The sequence below is a fragment of the Schistocerca cancellata genome, chromosome 1, assembly GCF_023864275.1.
Source record: "Schistocerca cancellata isolate TAMUIC-IGC-003103 chromosome 1, iqSchCanc2.1, whole genome shotgun sequence".
Taxonomy (NCBI): Eukaryota; Metazoa; Arthropoda; class Insecta; order Orthoptera; family Acrididae; genus Schistocerca; species Schistocerca cancellata.
In genome coordinates, this window is record NC_064626.1 from 37,845,768 (window position 1) to 37,863,735 (window position 17,968).

Sequence of the window (17,968 nt, forward strand, 5' to 3'; positions counted from 1 at the left end):
ATCTCCCCCCTGGAGAGCCAACCACAACAAAGCCATGTTGCTTTAGGCTTACTTGGCACATAGTAATCATCAGTTTAATTGGACTATTCAATTTCATAGCTTTTTGTGGGATGTTTAAAATAGTCCAAATTCTTCTTCTCAAACATCCGCTGATGATGGTCTTCCACCGGTCAAAATAGCAAGCGTAACAAAACAGGAATCTTTGTTCAAACCAAATAGAAAACAAAATATGGACAAAAGAGCAAAAAGTAAATCTTCAAAAATCTCATTGTTATCAAGTGGATGGTGGTGATGGTGAAGAGGATTGTAATATAAAAAATGGGTTCATTGCTGCCCTTCTAGTGTCAATGGTGTTAAAGGATTGATCTACATTCCCCATGAGGCATGTGAGACTATAGTTTTGTTGTTTCAGGTGACAAGTTATTTCAGAGAGTAACTTTGTAAATAAAGTGATTTGACGCGAGATGAGCTATTACTTTTTATTAATTCTTTACAGGTTACTCACACTTGTACTGCTATTAACAAAAGATGCATAACTGGTGGATGAGCTGACTAGAAAGTCCTTCTGTGCTTTCTTTGCATGAATTTCTCGTAGACTTAATTGATGTGTAATCTTCTCTGCAACTCGTATCTTTGTTTTGCTAAATGAAGGGAACTCTGTACCTTAAGCATTTGTCACCTTTTGTTCCTTATTTGTCTCTGTTTGCTGTAATGCAGAACTTCTTTTTACAATCTAGATAAGATTTGAGTGTTGATGATAATTATTAATATGTCTTTATTTATATTTTCAGGAGTGCCCGATGAGATAAAGAGGAGATTCTTGAACGGTGTACCTCGATGTTGGAGACACTACTGTTCAGAGTGGAGAAAGAATGAAGGTTCTTAATTTTTTTTTTTTTTTTTTTTTTTGCCGAAGCTAAATTATTTACAGTTCACAATGAACTCACAATTGGCAAAACATTTTGGATTAGTCCCTCATTTCAACCTGCCAATGGGAAGGGCTTTTCGATCAAATGATACCTATACAAAGATTACTAAACTACTGCATATTGACATTTCAACACACCTCTCAAGTGTATATGAAACAAATGGCAATAGTTGTAATGGAATATTGACCTCTATTATACAGTTCATCACACTAATCATCAGAGTCAGGAATTATTCAATATGAACCATGTTGGCCCTTGTGGGACATGTTGATAACACATGAAGAACTATCTGCCATTACACACCCAAGATGGTAATGAAGATTTGTTTCATTTGTAGAATGTGTGTACACATCTTCCATGCACTATTGAAATCCACAAATTGTCCAAGGCTTATAAGCCCATTGGTTTCCCCCTGGGTGCAGGACACTTTCAGGCATGGCAGAGAAGACCTTTGTTGCCAGTAGCATTCCAATTTATCAGTGGCATTGAATACATCTTCAGGAAGAAACCTGGTCATAAGAATTCTGGTGTATGTGTAGCAGTGCCCTTTTACAACTTACCTATGGAGGTGGAATGTGACACAAGATAGGTAACTAATGTGTGAAAATAGACTGTACACACCTACAGACATTGGGCATGGATTGGTTAAGTTGTACATATATCTTTTTCACATATGAACTATTGTGCTAGATGGACACACTGTAGACGTACTCTGCTGTTGAGTGAAGAGACTGATGCTGCCCAACTAGACCATAGAGCTTTGGCAGAATATTGTTGGTGCTTTTGAGCTTTCCAGGTGTTGGAGTTAACTGCTGCTTAAAAGGTAGTGTCAGGCCCCAAGGAATTTTGGATGCATGTTATGATAGTCTGTCTCCCTCAAAATGGACATCAAGGGCTCTGTGTGCCAATCAGAGATGTCAAAACATGCAACTTCAGTTGTTCTTGTGGTAGCTTGTAACCTCTCTTTATGGAAGCATTGGCTGAAGATGTCTAAATCAGAAGCTGTTGCAAATTTCTGTGTTGCATAGATGTTGACCAATCATCTGCATAGCCAAGAAGAAGAAAAGAAGAGAAAAATAAAAGAAAAAAAAAGGTAATGGTTCAGGTATATGTGCCAATGTTACAATCTGACGATGAAGAGAGTGAAAGTATATGACGAAATGTGTATGCAAGGAGCATGGAAATCTAATGAGTGAGTGAGTGGAATGCTATATTAAGGCAATGTAATAGAAGGCAGAGTTGAAGGGTGTGAGCTTGACAATAGGAGTGATGAACTAAAAAACACAAATTCAATTGTTCTGTAAGTTTTACTTATTAATTATTACTATGCTATTCGAAAAATGCTGGAGAAGGAGGTATATTGGGAAAGCCCTAGAGGCCTGAGAATATTCTAGCTGGATTACATCATTTTGAGACATTTTGCAAAATCAGATATTGGATTGCAAGGTGTACTCAGGTGCAGATACAGTCTTCTCACAATTTAGTAATGATGAAAAATAGACTGAAGTTTCAGAGAATTGTCCAGAACTATTAGTGGTGAAGGAAGTGGGGTTCATTGGAAGTAATGATGCATATGTGAAGTTCTGAGAGGCAGTAAATAGTGTGATAATGAATACTGCAATAGGCAGGTCAGTTGAAGAGAAAGGGATTATCTGAAAAGGACAATCACAGAACCTGGATTTAGACAAACTTAAGTATGCACAAGATAACTGTAAAGAAACATTGTGTTGCAGAAGTTATACTGGAACTGATTCATAAAGTAACTACAAAAATGTGCAGTAAGAGACAGGAATACATCAATATAAGTCACCTAAGTGTAAAATAAACAGGAAAGCAGTCAAGCTGAAGTGAAATGACTGCAAAAAAAGTCTGAAGAAATCATAAATGAAATAGTCATGGGGTTGGACTATTCAGCATAAATAAAAGTCAATGCAACCTTTGGTGAACATAGAAGCCAAAGGAGCAAACAGTAAAGAGTGTGCAAAAGTAATTCCACTGTTCAACTTAGAGGAGAGAGATGATAGGTGGAAAGAGTAGATTAAGGCCCCTATGTGGGGTAGGATTTGTCTGAAGGCATGAAACAAGAAGGGTTAGAAGACATAGCTGATTCAATGAAGATTAAGAGTTAAACAAGTATTGGGAGACATGCAATCTAATAATGCTAGAGGCACAGTTAACATTTCCGTAAGTCATAAAGGAAAGGGGAGGGGGGATGTCAGGGTGGTTGGGAGGTGGGAGGGAGGGAGGATTGTAAATTTGGAAGGAGCACAGATCTGTATAGAAGTCAATTAAGTATTGTGGAAAACAAGAAAAGGAGAGGATCAAAATGTTTGTGATGTGGTTCTACATAGGAATGTTATGAATTCAGTGAATTTATATGACAAAAAAAAAATGTAGAGTTTCACCACAGAAACAATGACAAGAAGGGACAAAATGATAGGTTATGTGTTGACAGAGCAACAAGTAACTTCCATCATACTTGAGGGAGCTATAAAAGTAAGAACTTCAGGGCAAAGCAGAGACTGGAATATGTCCAGAAAATAATTGCGTGTTTTACACTGTGAGGTGAAGTAGTTGGGATAGGATAAGAGTTCAACTTCTTTTTTTTTAAACTGCTTGTTCAGTGTACAGACTGAATAACATTGTGGATAAGCTCCAGTCCTCCATCTCACTCAATCCCGTCTCCGGCCATCCTGATTTAGGTTTTCCGTGATTTCCCTAAATCGCTTCAGGCAAATGCCGGGATGGTTCCTTCGAAAGGGCACGGCCGATTTCCTTTCCCATCCTTCCCTCACCCGAGCTTGCGCTCCATCTCTAATGACCTCGTTGTCGACGGGACGTTAAAAACTAATATCCTCCTCCTCCTCCATCTCACTCCTTTCCAAAACATTATTCCCATTATGTGCCTTTCAACACTTAGTTTGCAGTGTGGCATCAGCACAAATTCCAAATAACATCTCTCTCCATGTAAAGAATGTCAAACTAAATACTTTTTATCCATCTAAATTTCCAGATTGTTATTTTATTGAGAAAACAGTTTTGGTGGTACATTATGACATATTTAGGCACCATTCCCACCTCTGGTCTGATCAGAATAGGGGCCTGTATTCAATGACTGGCATCTGTAGATTTGTGATCAATGAACACTTCAAACATCATCTGCTGACTGTTAAATTTACAGTTTAGACAGTCTGTACTGAGAAGACAAGGTCCCTCAACCATCTGTGAGAAGATGGATGTATAGTCTTCCTCTCCATGTGTTACTATAGAGTTCAAATGCTCCATCTTGTGGGTTGTGTGTATGATATTCTGTATGTGTCTGGCTTTTGTGCATTAGAACTGAAGGCCCACTCATTGTTCTTCACTACTCAACATTAGTCCTAGTCTCAGGGTAGTGAGTCATGTTTCTTTGTCAGTAAATATATCCATTTGAAATTGGACCTTTCCCTATCACCTATAGCTCTGTAAAATATTCTGCAGGCCTCCATTATTGTGGTCAAGGCTGAGAGATGGATATCTTAAACTAGACTGACTTCTTTAGTCTTCATGCAGTACTTCCATCATATTCTAAAGCTGCTCTCAGTCTGGTCAACATTTTACAGTATGTGCTTCTGAGTGTTAAAAGTATTCATCTCATCTTTTCCTCATTTCTGTGATTAACCTAGTGTCTAACTAGTCCCATATAGAAAACTGAAGATTTACATGAATGACACTGATAATTGTTTCCTAAGGAGTTAATGTATCTCATTACTTTTACCTACCTCCACTTTGCAAATAATCATCATCATCATCAATGTTCTGCCAAAAGCCAGGTTTTCATATGGTAGTTCTCCAGGCTGTCCGGTCTTTTGCAATCTCTTCAGATCTGCATAATTTTCTCTTCCTTTTATGTCATTTGTCATCTATTATCTTCTATCTCCTTCTTCCTCTCAGTCTTCTCCCACAAACCTATCTACATCTACATCAACATCAACATCTACATCTACAACCATACTCCGCAAGCCACCTGACAGTGTGTGGTGGAGGATACCTTGAGTACCTCTATCGGTTCTCCCTTCTATTCCAGTCTCAAATTGTTCTTGGAAAGAAGGACTGTCGGTATGCCTCTCTGTGGGCTCTAATCTCTCTGATTTTATCCTCATGCTCTCTTCGTGAGATATACGTAGGAGGGAGAAATATATTCCTTGACTCCTCCGTGAATGTATGTTCTCGAAACTTCAACAAAAGCCCGTACCGAGCTACTGAGCGTCTCTCCTACATAGTCTTCCACTGTAGTTTATCTATCATCTCCATAACGCTTTTACGATTACTAAATGATCCTGTAATGAAGCACGCTGTTCTCAGTTGGATCTTCTCTCTCTCTTCTATCAACCCTATCTGGTATGGATCCCACACTGGTGAGCAGTATTAAAGCAGTGGACAAACAAGTGTACTGTAACCTACTTCCTTTGTTTTTGGATTGCATTTACTTAGGATTCTTCCAATGAATCTCAGCTGGCATCTGCTTTACAGACGATCAACTTTATATGATCATTCTATTTTAAAACACTCCTAATGCCTATTCCCAGATAATTTATTGAATTAACTACTTCCATTTGCTGACCTGCTATATTGTAGCTAAATGATAAGGGATCTTTCTTTCTATGTATTCACTTCTTTCTATGTATTCACTTGTCTACATTGAGATTCAATTGCCATTCCCTGCACCATGCATCCATTCGCCACAGATCCTCCCGCATTTCAGTACAATTTTCCATTGTTACAACCTTTCGATATACCACAGCATCATCCAGAAAAAGCCTCAGTGAACTTCTGATGTCATCCAAAAGGTCATTTATCTATATTGTGAATAGCAACGGTCGTACGACACTCCCCTGTGGCACACCTAAAATCACTCTTACTTCGGAAGACTTCTCTCCATTGAGAATGACATGCTGCGTTCTGTTATCTAGGAACTCTTCCATCCAATCACACAATTGGTCTGATAGTCCATATGCTCTTACTTTGTTCATTAAGCAACAGCGGGGACCTGTATCGAATGCCTTGCGGAAGTCAAGAAACACTGCATCTACCTGCGAACCCATGTGTATGGCCCTCTGAGTCTCATGGACGTACAGTGCGAGCTGGGTTTCACACGATCGTCTCTTTCAAAACCCATGCTGATTCTTACAGAGTAGATTTCTAGTCTCCAGAAAAGTCATTATACTCGAACATAATACGTGTTCCAAAATTCTACAACTGACAGATGTTAGAGATACAGGTCTATAGTTCTGCACATCTGTTTGATGTCCCTTCTTGAAAATGTGGATGACTTGTGCCCTTATCCAATCCTTTGGAATTCTATGCTCTTCTAGAGACCTACTGTACACCGCTGCAAGAAGGGGGGGCAAGTTCCTTCGCGTACTCTGTGTAAAATGAAACTGGTATCCCATGAGGTCCAGCAGCCTTTCCTCTTCTGAGCGATTTTAATTGTTTCTCTATTCCTCTGTCGTCTATTTCAATACCTACCATTTTGTCGTCTGTGTGGCAATCTAGAGAAGGAACTACAGTGCAGTCTTCCTCTGTGAAACAGCTTTGGAAAAAGGCATTTAGTATTTCAGCAATTAGTCTGTCATCCTGTGTTTCAATACCATTTTGGTCACAGAGTAACTGGACATTCTGTTTTGATCCACCTACCGCTTTGACATAAGACCAAAATTTCTTAGGATTTTCTGCCAAGTCAGTACATAGAACTTTACTTTCGAATTCATTGAATGCCTCTCGCATAGCCCTCCTCACACTACATTTGGCTTCATGTAATTTTTGTTTGTCTGCAAGGCTTTGGCTATGTTTATGTTTGCTATGAAGTTCCCTTTGCTTCTGCAGCAGTTTTCTAACTTGGTTGTTGTACCATGGTGGCTCTTTTCTGTCTCTTACGATCTTGCTTGTCACATACTCATCTAACACATATTGTACGACGGTTTTGAACTTTGTCCACCAATCCTCAACACTATGTGTACTTGATACAAAACTTTTGTGTTGAGCCATCAAGTACTCTGAAATCTGCTTTTAGTCACTTTTGCTAAGCAGAAAAATCTTCCTACATCTTTTAATATTTGTATTTACAGCTAAAATCATTGATGTAGTTACCACTTCATGATCGCCGGTTCCCTGTTCTGTGTTAACTGTTTCAAATAGTTTGGGTCTGTTTATCACCAGAAGGTCTAATATGTTATCAACATGAGTCGGTTCTCTGTTTAACTTCTCAAGGTAGTTTTCAGATAAAGCACTTTAAAAAATTTCACTGGATTCTTTGTTCCTGCCATCCGTTATGAACATTCGAGTCTCCCAGTCTGTATCTGGTAAATTAAAATCTGCACCCAAAACTATAACATGTTCTTCAGGTGCTCAGCCACAACAGCTCCTGAGCCAGGGGGCCTATAGAGACATCCAATTACCATGTCTGAGCCTGCTTTATCCATGACCTTCACCCAAATTATTTCACATTACGGAACTCCGTCAATCTCCTTCGATACTATTGGACTTCTCATCATGCCTCCCCCTTTACTGTCTAGCCTGTCTCTGCGGTATACAGTCCAATCTGAGTTTAGAATTTCATTACTGTTTACGTCTGGTTTCAGCCAACTTTCTGTCCCTTGTACTATGTGGGCATTGTGACCATTTATTAATGACAGCAGTTCTGGGACCCTTCTATAGACACTCCTGCAGTTTACAATTAGCAGATTAATATTGTTATTCCCTGTTGCATTTTGCCTACTCCTACGTTGCCACATCTCAGGAGGCATCTTGTCGGGCCTAGGGAGGGAAATCTCTAACCTAAATACCCCAGATGTGCACTCCACCTGTAGTCCGCTACCCGTGTGGCCACTTCATGAGTGTAGTGCATGCCTGACCTATTCTCCACCCGATATCGGACGTCGAGAAATTTGCACCCCAGATCTCTGCAGAATCATCTGAATCTTTGGTTTTAGCCTTGCACTCAGCTCCAAACCAGAGGACCGCGATCAGTTCTGGGACCGACACTACAAATACTTAGCTCAGATTCCACCCCGTGAGCGAGGCTTTCCACCTTCACGATCTCCGCCAACTGCCTGTATGAACTGAGGATGACCTCTGAACCCAGACGGCAGGAGTCATTGGTGCCAACATGAGCAACAATTTGCAGTCAGGTGCACCCACTGCTCTCTATCACCGCCAGCAGAGCCTCCTCCACATCTCAGATGAGGCCCCCCCGGCAAGCAGACAGTGAACACTGGCCTTCTTCCCTGACCTTTCCGCTATTTCCCTAAGGGGCTCCATCACCTGCCTAACGTTGGAGCTCCCAATCACTAATAAACCCCTCCCCCCGTGTGCCTGCTCAGACCTTGCTGAAGGAGCGGCCACATGTCCACTCACAGGCAGAGCGGGTGATGCCACACGGCCAGCCTCCACATTGACCCTCCGCCTCATGCGCCATGAACACCGCTGAACCTGCCACTCCCCTTGGGGAGAGGATGGCCCAACCGTGCCTGGTACCTGTGAAGATGTCTTGACAGCAGTGACAATGGGTGAAGCATGTAACACCTGTGGTGTACCATGCAATGCACCAGACTCCCCACTGCTGCTACACTCAGAGGCAGCAGCCTGAAGATGGCTGACCATTGCTATCAACACATTCAGCTGTTTGCGAACAGTGGCCAGCTCCTCCTGCGTCCATACACAGCAGTCGCACATCCTATCCATCATAAGAAATCAATTTACTGTAGAGAGTTTATCAACTTTTAACTAGACTGCTAATTCACTAAAGGTGGCTGATATTTGACTAAACTGTTGTTACTATACACTTCTTGTAGAAAACAATGAAAATAGCACTACCTGTCTCTGGACTGTATTCAAAACAAGGACTAGCACTACTGGCACTGTGGCTGACTAAAGGGACTCTCTCTGACTGTATTCAAAACAAACACGAAATCGTTGGGACACTATTAGTAGCACTCGTCAATTAAAGCTTCGTAAAAGCAAAAACACACAGAAGAAGTGACAAGTAAGAAAATTACAGTTAATACTTAAATTAATGTAGCTCACTGCACAGCAGACATGACACAGACGGCTGTTATGACAACACCAATCCGTCCAAATCATCAATTAGCAAGCACTCCCTTCTCATTGAATGTCCCAACCAGTTCTATTTCCTTTCTCTTAAAACCTTCAGCAGACATGTTCTCTCGCCAACCCTTTCCAGTACTTCTTCATTACTGACTCTTTCCATCCAGCTTATTCTCTCCATTCTCATCCACATCCGCATCTCAAATGCTTCTAACGTTTTTTCATTCTCTCGTCACAGTGTCCATGTTTCTGTCCTATATAGTGCCACACTCCAGACAAAACATTTGCCAAGCCTTTGCATTAGACCTTTATCTCATTTGCCAAATTTGCATTCCCAATTCTACATAACTAGCTCTGGAATCCCAGCTTTATTATGTACTGTGTACTTCCTGTATCTCCTAGAACCCCATATCATAATACATTTTATACTATACGCAAGAATAGAATCAAATGGCCCATGAAAGAACATAATTTTATATGGAAAATATTGAGGAGTGAACTATGCATCAAACAAATTTATTCAAGATAAGAACTCCATAACCAAGTCAGATACTATCTGAAGATAGGCTCATCCTGTCTATTAATGTCTGGATACAAAAAATAACTTTTCTTTGCTAATCTTCTCAATTCACCAGGCAGACCCAATGCCTATTTCTGTCCTTCAAATGGATCTGGTAGCTCATATCTCACTCCAGCTGACTTACAACCGATGTTCAGCTTTTTGTGGATGCACAGTGACCACTAAACTTCAGATTTAAATGAGTGTCTGGTGCATGTAGTGGGGGATTGGAATGTGTACAACATCTAAGAACCACAATTGTAAAAAACTTTCTCTACATCATGAGATGTGTCACCTAAATCCCTTCTTGGTTTCCTCCACTTCCATGAGATTCCCACTGAGTGACATCCTTCAGACACCCCCCACCTCCCACCTTCCACTTTACCGTATTTGTCTGATGTCTGGCAAATTCTTTTCTAGTCCTGTGTTATGATTATGGACTTCCCCTTTGCTATTTTGTTCTATCTTTTTCCTGATGACTGCTGGCCATTTTCTGTATATCCACAAGATACTCTCCCTGCAAGGCACGTTTTACACAATTTGCACACCAATAAGTTCATTAGTGAGGCATAGTGGACTACTCAGGTTTTTTTTCTTTTTTTTCTCTTCTGTATTATTTCATTGTGAGCTGCTGAATCAGGAAGTATTTGAAGCTGGTGCTTTTGGTCTCCTCTTGAGCGACTAAGGAGAGATGACATTGATAATTTCTATAGGCATGTCTGTTGTGACTAAAGTCTGACAGTGGTCTTTGCATTTTCACAAGGCTCCCTCCCCCCATTCCACCCATGCATTTTCCTTTTCCCCTTATTTACCCCTCATTGACCACACACAAGCACACACTAGAACAGAATGTCCTAGTAATTATTAAGACAAGAACTTTATAAAATTGAAACCATCAACAGCGGCATATTGTGTCACACAACATATTCATCTCCAGTGTAATTGTAAGATTTGATTATTTAAACTATGAATACATTTGAATCACATTTCAGACACACATTTGATTTTTAACCCATCAGCTGTATTACAGGTGCTCTACTTTTATTTTTCAGAATTATTTGTTAAAGAAATGAAATTATGTACATGTTTTATTTTTATCACAAATAAAATCATAACTAAGAAACAGTACACTGCTAAAAAGTACCATTACACAGCATGTGTTTTTGTGTTGTAGCAAATACCAGCAGCATCTTGGACCCAGAAACACTAAGAGAAGCTGGCATTAAAACGAGCAGAAGTGGTCGCCCGCTGCTCCGCTGTATGAAACACTGGCTAGGTAGTAACATTACACTCATTTACATCTCTTTGTTGATCATAAACAACTTAATGAGAGATATTCAGAGTTACGTTACAGTTTCAACAAACATTATTCCTCAGATTCAAATTTTTGTTGACTTGGGGTAAGTGTTAAATACCTGTGGCTTTTGAAGCTGTAGTAAATGTCCTCATAGTAAATATTTCACTCTTCAGTGGAGTGTTCTCCGATATGAAAATTGGTGACAGATTAAAACTCTGTGGAGGACTCAGACTTGCACTGGGGACCTTTGCCTTTCATGTGCATGTGCTCTGCTAACTGAACTTCCCAATAAAAAGTCATTTGTGCCAATAAATGTCTTTCAGCAAGATTTTTGTCTGTTTCTGTTAATCTCTCTCTCTCTCTCTCTCTCTCTCTCTCTCTCTCTCTCTCTCTCTCTCTCTCTCTCTCTCTCTCTCACACACACACACACACACACACACACACACACACACACACACACAAACGCAACTTGCACACACATCTGCAGTCTCAGAGAACTGGAACCACACTGCGAACAGCAGCGCCAGTGCATGATGGGAGTGGCAACTGGGTGGGGGCAAGGAGGAGGCTTTGGCGGGTAGGGGAAGGGATAGATAGTATGGTGAGAGTGGCAGACAGTGAAGTGTTGCAGTTTAGATGGAGGGTAGGAGAGAAGGTGCAGAGAGGGGAGGGGATAAGTAGCAGAAAGGAGAGGAACAAAAGAAATGAAAACATATTAAAAGGCTGGGTGTGGCGGTGAAATGACGGCTGTGTAGTGTAGTGTAGTGCTGGGATGGGAACAGGGAGGAAGCTGGATGGGTGAGGACAGTGACTTCCCGCCACAGCCTCCTCATTGCCCCCACCCAGATGCCACTCCCATCATGCACTGGTGCTGCTGTTCGCAGTTTGGTTTCAGCTCTCTGAGACTGCAGATATATGTGCAAGTTGCGTTTATGCGCGTCTGCGCATGTGTGTGCGCGCGCAGGTGTGTGTGTGTGTTTTTTGTGTGTGTTTTTGTGTTTTTGTGTGTGCGTGCGTACGTGTGTGTTTTTGTGTGTGCGTGTGCTGCTGACAAAGGCGTTTTTGTCCGAAAGCTTTGATTGTGTGAATCTTTTTATTGTGCCTATCATGACTCAGCATCTCCGCCAGATGGTGAGTAGCAACTTTCCTTCACTTGTATTGTTATATATAATATTCATAGTACTAAAATAAATGTCTTTCAGAAACATTTTCCTCTGTTTCTGTTCACATTTTAACTATTCTTCATACATCTGTTCTTATACATAATGTTCTTTGTGCAGGTGAGGATTCTGCCTCATATATTGAGAAGAAGTTGAAGAGAATGAGACAAGAGTAGGAGAACATACTATACAGGTATGAAGTAGATTATTAAAACATCCTTAAAGTCATGCAAAGTAATTTGGCCACAAAATTTGTTTGAAGCAGAAGTTCTCATTAATCTGTCCAGCTCTCAAACTCTCTTTCTCTGGATTTAATTTCAGGATTGTACCTTGATTTTTGGATCTGCTCAGTATCATAGACATGCAAGAACTGCTTCCATTTTACACTAGTAAAGTTGTGCATTATCAGAAATGATTGCTTCTGCATTGCCAACATGTGGAGTGTATTATTTAATAATTTGTAATGTTGTCACTGTACTAGTGGCACTTTCCAAGATATGTAAGTTGACCTATTTTGAAAATAGCTCTCATATTGCAAAAATGTGTTTAACACCTGCACAGCCCCAGGGAAGGGGCCCATTTAAAGTCAATGGCAAGGGTTTGTAGGGGTTTCTTGGCAATGATTAGGTGTAGCTCATATTTGAAGCCATGGTTCAAAGGTTTAACGTTTTGACAGACTAGGCATTTATGGATAATCCATTATACTCTCCTTTGGAGGAAAGGAAAATAGCAGTAGACCTTGATTTTTGCCTGCACATTTGGCCACTCCAAGATCGCCAGTGCAATGAAGAAGAAAGCTTAACAGTTGGTGGTCACAATATGATTTGGTGTGATTACCAACAAAACAATGATGGAATTTCCTAAAAATGAACATAATTGTGAGAACTTCTAATTCAGTGGCTGTGTAGGCTCATTAGCAAATGGTATTGTACAGACAGATCATCTATTGTAAATATGTATGATTTTGAAGAGAGAATCTCCCAACCTGGTGAATGAAGCACCAGTTGTCAAACAAAAATCCTGATAAATATCCAGTTTGTACAACAATTGTGAATTAGCTAGCACATCTTTGATCTTGATGAAAGCAGATTGGCACGCTTCTGACAAAATTTATGATATCTGTTTGTGTAGTAAGTTTAGTAATGGTTCTGCATTTATTAATTGGCCTGGGATGAAATTACACTAGAAGTTGGCTGAGATACTGGAAAGTAATTAACTGTTTGTATTTTTGTTGCAGTTAGGATACCTTGAGGCATAATAATGTGCCCCAAGAAATTTATTCTTTCACTACCGAATGGCAGTCAACAAATCTTCCACATATAAAGTAATTCTTTTATGAATTACAGGCCTAATACATAGTCTTATGCTGCTGTAATCACAGCACCACTCACATTGAGAGTAAATGACGTCATTCTAAACCGGTCGCTATGACCTGTAAAAATAAAAGCAGGTTACTTTAGAGAGGCTCTGTCTAGAAGTTTCTGTCAGTATGACACTTAAAATAATGGAAATGAAGTATGTGATCCCTTTGATGTTGATGAAAATTTTCTGGTCAGATTCTCACAGGATGATTATTTTATTAATTTCCCTTGTGGGCAATACCAGCTTAATACTTTTCCCAGCCCTAGCTGCAGATAACAAGAGGTTAGAAAATTGACTGTTTGATCACTTCCAGTCTATTATTACACTGGTCAACACTCATTTTCTTGCCAAGGATATTTCAGTGGCTTTAGGATGAGTTAGTGGTGCTGAGGACGAATATAGCAGCCATTTATGCAGTTTGGCTCTAGTTTTTGAGATAATGCATGATTTATTCAAAAAATTAGAAAAAATTGCTAATACTGAACTTGAGCGCTACAAACTACAATGAAAAGAGAAAATAATCTATATAAATAGCTTCTATGAAAACCTGATGGGCGTTTGTCCACGTATTAAACATAATTGAAAAGTTTCTCTATAAGTATATCATTTTCCGTCCATGACGAACCTCTTCCTGCATGCTTTCCTTTTATAGGTCTCTTCAGAACAGTCACGTTGCAGATTCCAGCAATAATCTGCCATCATATGCCTGTCCCATCTTCCTTTATATCTTTCCTCTATTCCTTTCATATCTTGATGGAACTGCTCTCCTTGTTCCTCACTGAAATCACCTAGATTATGAGGAAATCGATCCAAGGGGCTGTGAAGGAAGTGCAATTTTATGCTCATGTTAGCTCCTAAGTTTTGAAAGTTAGTGAGCATGTTTTTGACCAGTTCCTTGTAATTGTGAGCTTTATGATTGCCCAAAAAACATTTTACAACAGCGACAAAACTGTTCCAGGCGTGGGTAATGTTGTGAAGGTTGGTACAGGAACTTCGTTGCTGTGCACCACCGGTCTTCTTGCTGACTCCAAATCGGGATATTCCCACTTTCATTTTTTGAACCTATTAAAACCTTTCACATTAACAATGCAAAAATAGCAATCATCTGTATGGTTCTTCTGCTCTCGCCATACCATAGGCACTCCGAAGTTTAAGCTTTTCCTTTTTCGTTTTGTCCACTGCCGTAAGCACTCCACACAGCATTTACAAACTTTATGGGGTGCCCACACCTTGTCTTGATCTCCAAGTTTAATTCCGAAATATGCCAGATACGCTTCCTTCACAAAAGGGGTGATATTCTTCCTGTTCTTTTGAATAACGTATTCACCACAAATGTAGCAGAACTCACCTGGATGGTTCACGCAAAGACGGCGTGAAGAACTCATGTTTTCCTAAAACAAAATTGCACAAATACTACATATTATGCAGAACTTTCTTGTATTTGCATGTCAATCACATCCAACAAACATCATTAATTGTTTTGTGTGAAATGAATACTCACCTCTTATTTGCTACGTCACGATGAAAAGGTTCTATCTCCTTGAAGCTGCACTGCACATGTGTGTGACTTTCGACCATCACCATTTTTCTTGTTTACACTGAACGCTACCTATTGGCTGTTGCGGGGATTACCTCGGCCAACAAATGAATGTCGAGTACCGCCGAATTCAAATCTGCACAACCCTCAATATCTTCAACACACGCACCGCACAACGGGACTGAACACGTGCTGACAGTGTGATGTTTGCATAATGTAATCCTCAACCACACAGATGCACTCCCTGAGCACAATTGTTTAATAAAGATAGTACAATATCACTAATTAAAAATCAGGTAGCAAATACATTACACCATATATGGACCCTGCAGTCGATATTATCCACATGAAACTCTCATTTCCACAAATAACCTATATCTCAAAAACCAGAGCCAATTTGGAAAACGCACAAATATACTCGGAATGAGTATCATAACAATATCCCATTTTCGTTCAAACTTCCCTGGCAACGAAAAAAAAATTTTATTTTGTAGAGCTGTGTTATCTGTACGTCTTTTGCTACAGCTGTCCATTTCAAACAAGGAATGGGCAGAAAGGTAGATAGAATGGTTCACATGGTACTGATGACACTACTTTTTCATCAGATACCTGAGCTCATTTCCCTGAAATATTAACTAAACATTTTCTCTGAATTTTCGTTAAATACTGAGATTCTCTAAACTTCAATTTAATATGCAGTTCAGTTTTCAGTTGAGTCAGTATTTTGGAATGCTGGTGTCATGATTTTTTATATTCTGTGTCAGTGAACTCTGATTTGATCACCTGGAAATTTTTTCCATAGCCTCGATGAGATGAGATTGTGCTTTACATTTATTAACATAATATATCATTTCCCCATTTAGGCATCTACTATAACCTTCTTTTCACACAAGAAATGAATATCTATTAGGCAGTCCATGAATAATGCATTTACTCTGAGCGACATGCCTATCATTTCTACATTCCTTAGCACCAGCAGAACACAGATCTCCCATTTAATTATCTGAAATTTTGTGCTGTGCCTATAGCTACTATGATCCTACAACAAATTGGGCTGGTTAATCATCAGACAAAATTTTCCAAAGATGCCTTAGGAAATAACACTTGCTGCATCACCCATGCCTCTTGTCACCTTAGCAGGTATGACTCCCACCACAGCTTGTATAGCAGCCTGCAACAGAGTTTTCGATAGTCTGATAGTATATGTTGCCATTGGGTAGATAAAGATCTACTCACCAAGCAGTGACAGGAGAACTCGCATAGAAAAAAAGGTTTTACTTATGCAAATGTTTGAAGATAGTGGGTCCTTCTGGTAGAAGGGTTGAAAGAGAAGGGAGAGCGATGAAGGGAAAGTAACTGGAGAAGTTTAGGAAAAGGGGTAGAGTTCAGAAAAGTCACTTAGAGCCCTGGGTTAGGGGAGACATACCAGACAGGATGAGAAGGAAATACTGGTTGTTTGGGACTGAACCAGATGAGATTTGAAAACCTGAGAGCTTTGAGGTGGAAAATAGTGTCTTATGCAAGAAAGAGCTTACTGCTGAAACCTCATGCATGAGTTAATAAGAGTAAAAAGCTGAGTGCATTGTATATAACAGAGGGGATGCTGTAGTAGATTAAAGTCAGGTGGGTGGCAAGAATTGAGGACATAATGTTAGTTCCCACCACAGTCTGCTGACAAACTGGTGTCTGGGGGAAGAATCCAAATGGCAAATGTGGTGAAACGTGTACTGACATCACAACAGATGTTGTAGAGCATGCTATGCATCACAGTATTGTGTGTGGCTGATATACAACCTCTGCCTATGCCCTTTCATCATAACTGACAAATTGATGCTGGTCATGCCGTCATAAAAGGCCAGTATGTACACAACAACTGGTATATGATGATTTGTTTCACAGGTAGCTATCCATTTGATAGTAAATGTTTTGCCAGTTACAAGGCTAGTATAGTTGGTGGCTGGAGGGTGCATAGGGCAAGTCTTGAAGCAAGGACAGTCCCAGTCATAGGAGCTATAGGGTAGAGAAATGGATGCAGAATGAGCATAGTGTCTGACAAGGATATTACAGAGACTTGGAGGGTGACAAGAAGCTGTTCTAGGTGCAGGAGGCAAAATCGGACAGAATGGATCTCATTTCAGGGCATGATTTTAGGAAGTCATGGCCTTGTCAAAGTGGCTGATTAATAAATCCAAGATGAGGATAATACCGAGTGACAAGTGGTGTGCTACAAAGCTGTTTTTTGAGGGATCAGCAGCACCAGGATTGGATGTGATGGCCTGGGAAATCTGCTTTTTAACTAGACTTGTGGGGTAATTAAATCCAGTGAAGGCTGAGGTGGTGGTGGTGGTGGTGGTGGTGGTGGTGGTGGTGGTGTACAAAGTGTCTGCATCTGATAAATATATTTGCCTTGAATGCCACGGCTGTATGGAAGGAAACATTTGCCATGGAATGGATGGCAACTGACAAAACGAAAGTACTGTTGTTAGTAGTTCAGTGTGGATAGATGTCTGTATCTGGTCATTGGTGATGATCAGATCAACATCAAGGAGAGTGGTACAGGATTTGGAATAGGAACATGTGAAATTTAATTGGGAGACAGTACTCTGAGGTTCCAGGAATTTTAACAGGTCAGCCTCACTATGAGCCCATATGGCAAATATGTCATAAATGTATATAAAGAAAACCAGGGGTTGGAGGTTTACTGATTGCAGGAAAGCACCATCCAATCTATCCATGAAAGGTTAGCATAAGTAGTAGACATCCTGGTTCCTATGGCCATACCCTTAATCTGATTGTCTGTTTTCTCCTCGGACATGAAGTAGTTGCTGGTAAGTGTAAAGTTGATTAAGGTGAGAAGGAAGCATGTCATAGGTTTGGAATCGGGTAGGCTCTGACTAAGGAAATGTTCAGGAGCAGACCGACCATGCACATGGGGGATGTTTGTATAGAGAAAGATGGCATTAGTGGTGACAAGTAAGGTGTGTGTGTGTGAGGTGGAATGGGCACAGATGTCAGATGATCTAGGATTTGTTGATGTCG

The 17,968-nt window shown here is 40.2% G+C and overlaps 1 protein-coding gene across 1 annotated transcript in view; it reads right to left on the reverse strand.

Annotated features, from left to right (window-relative positions):
- LOC126089070 (fibroin heavy chain-like) overlaps window positions 1-17,968 on the reverse strand; it is a 123,244-nt gene that overhangs the window by 38,955 nt on the left and 66,321 nt on the right. The window contains exon 3 of the mRNA XM_049906883.1: window positions 14,741-14,783. Within this exon, the coding sequence (XP_049762840.1) occupies window positions 14,741-14,783 (43 nt within the window). The remainder of the gene's footprint in view (window positions 1-14,740; window positions 14,784-17,968) is intronic.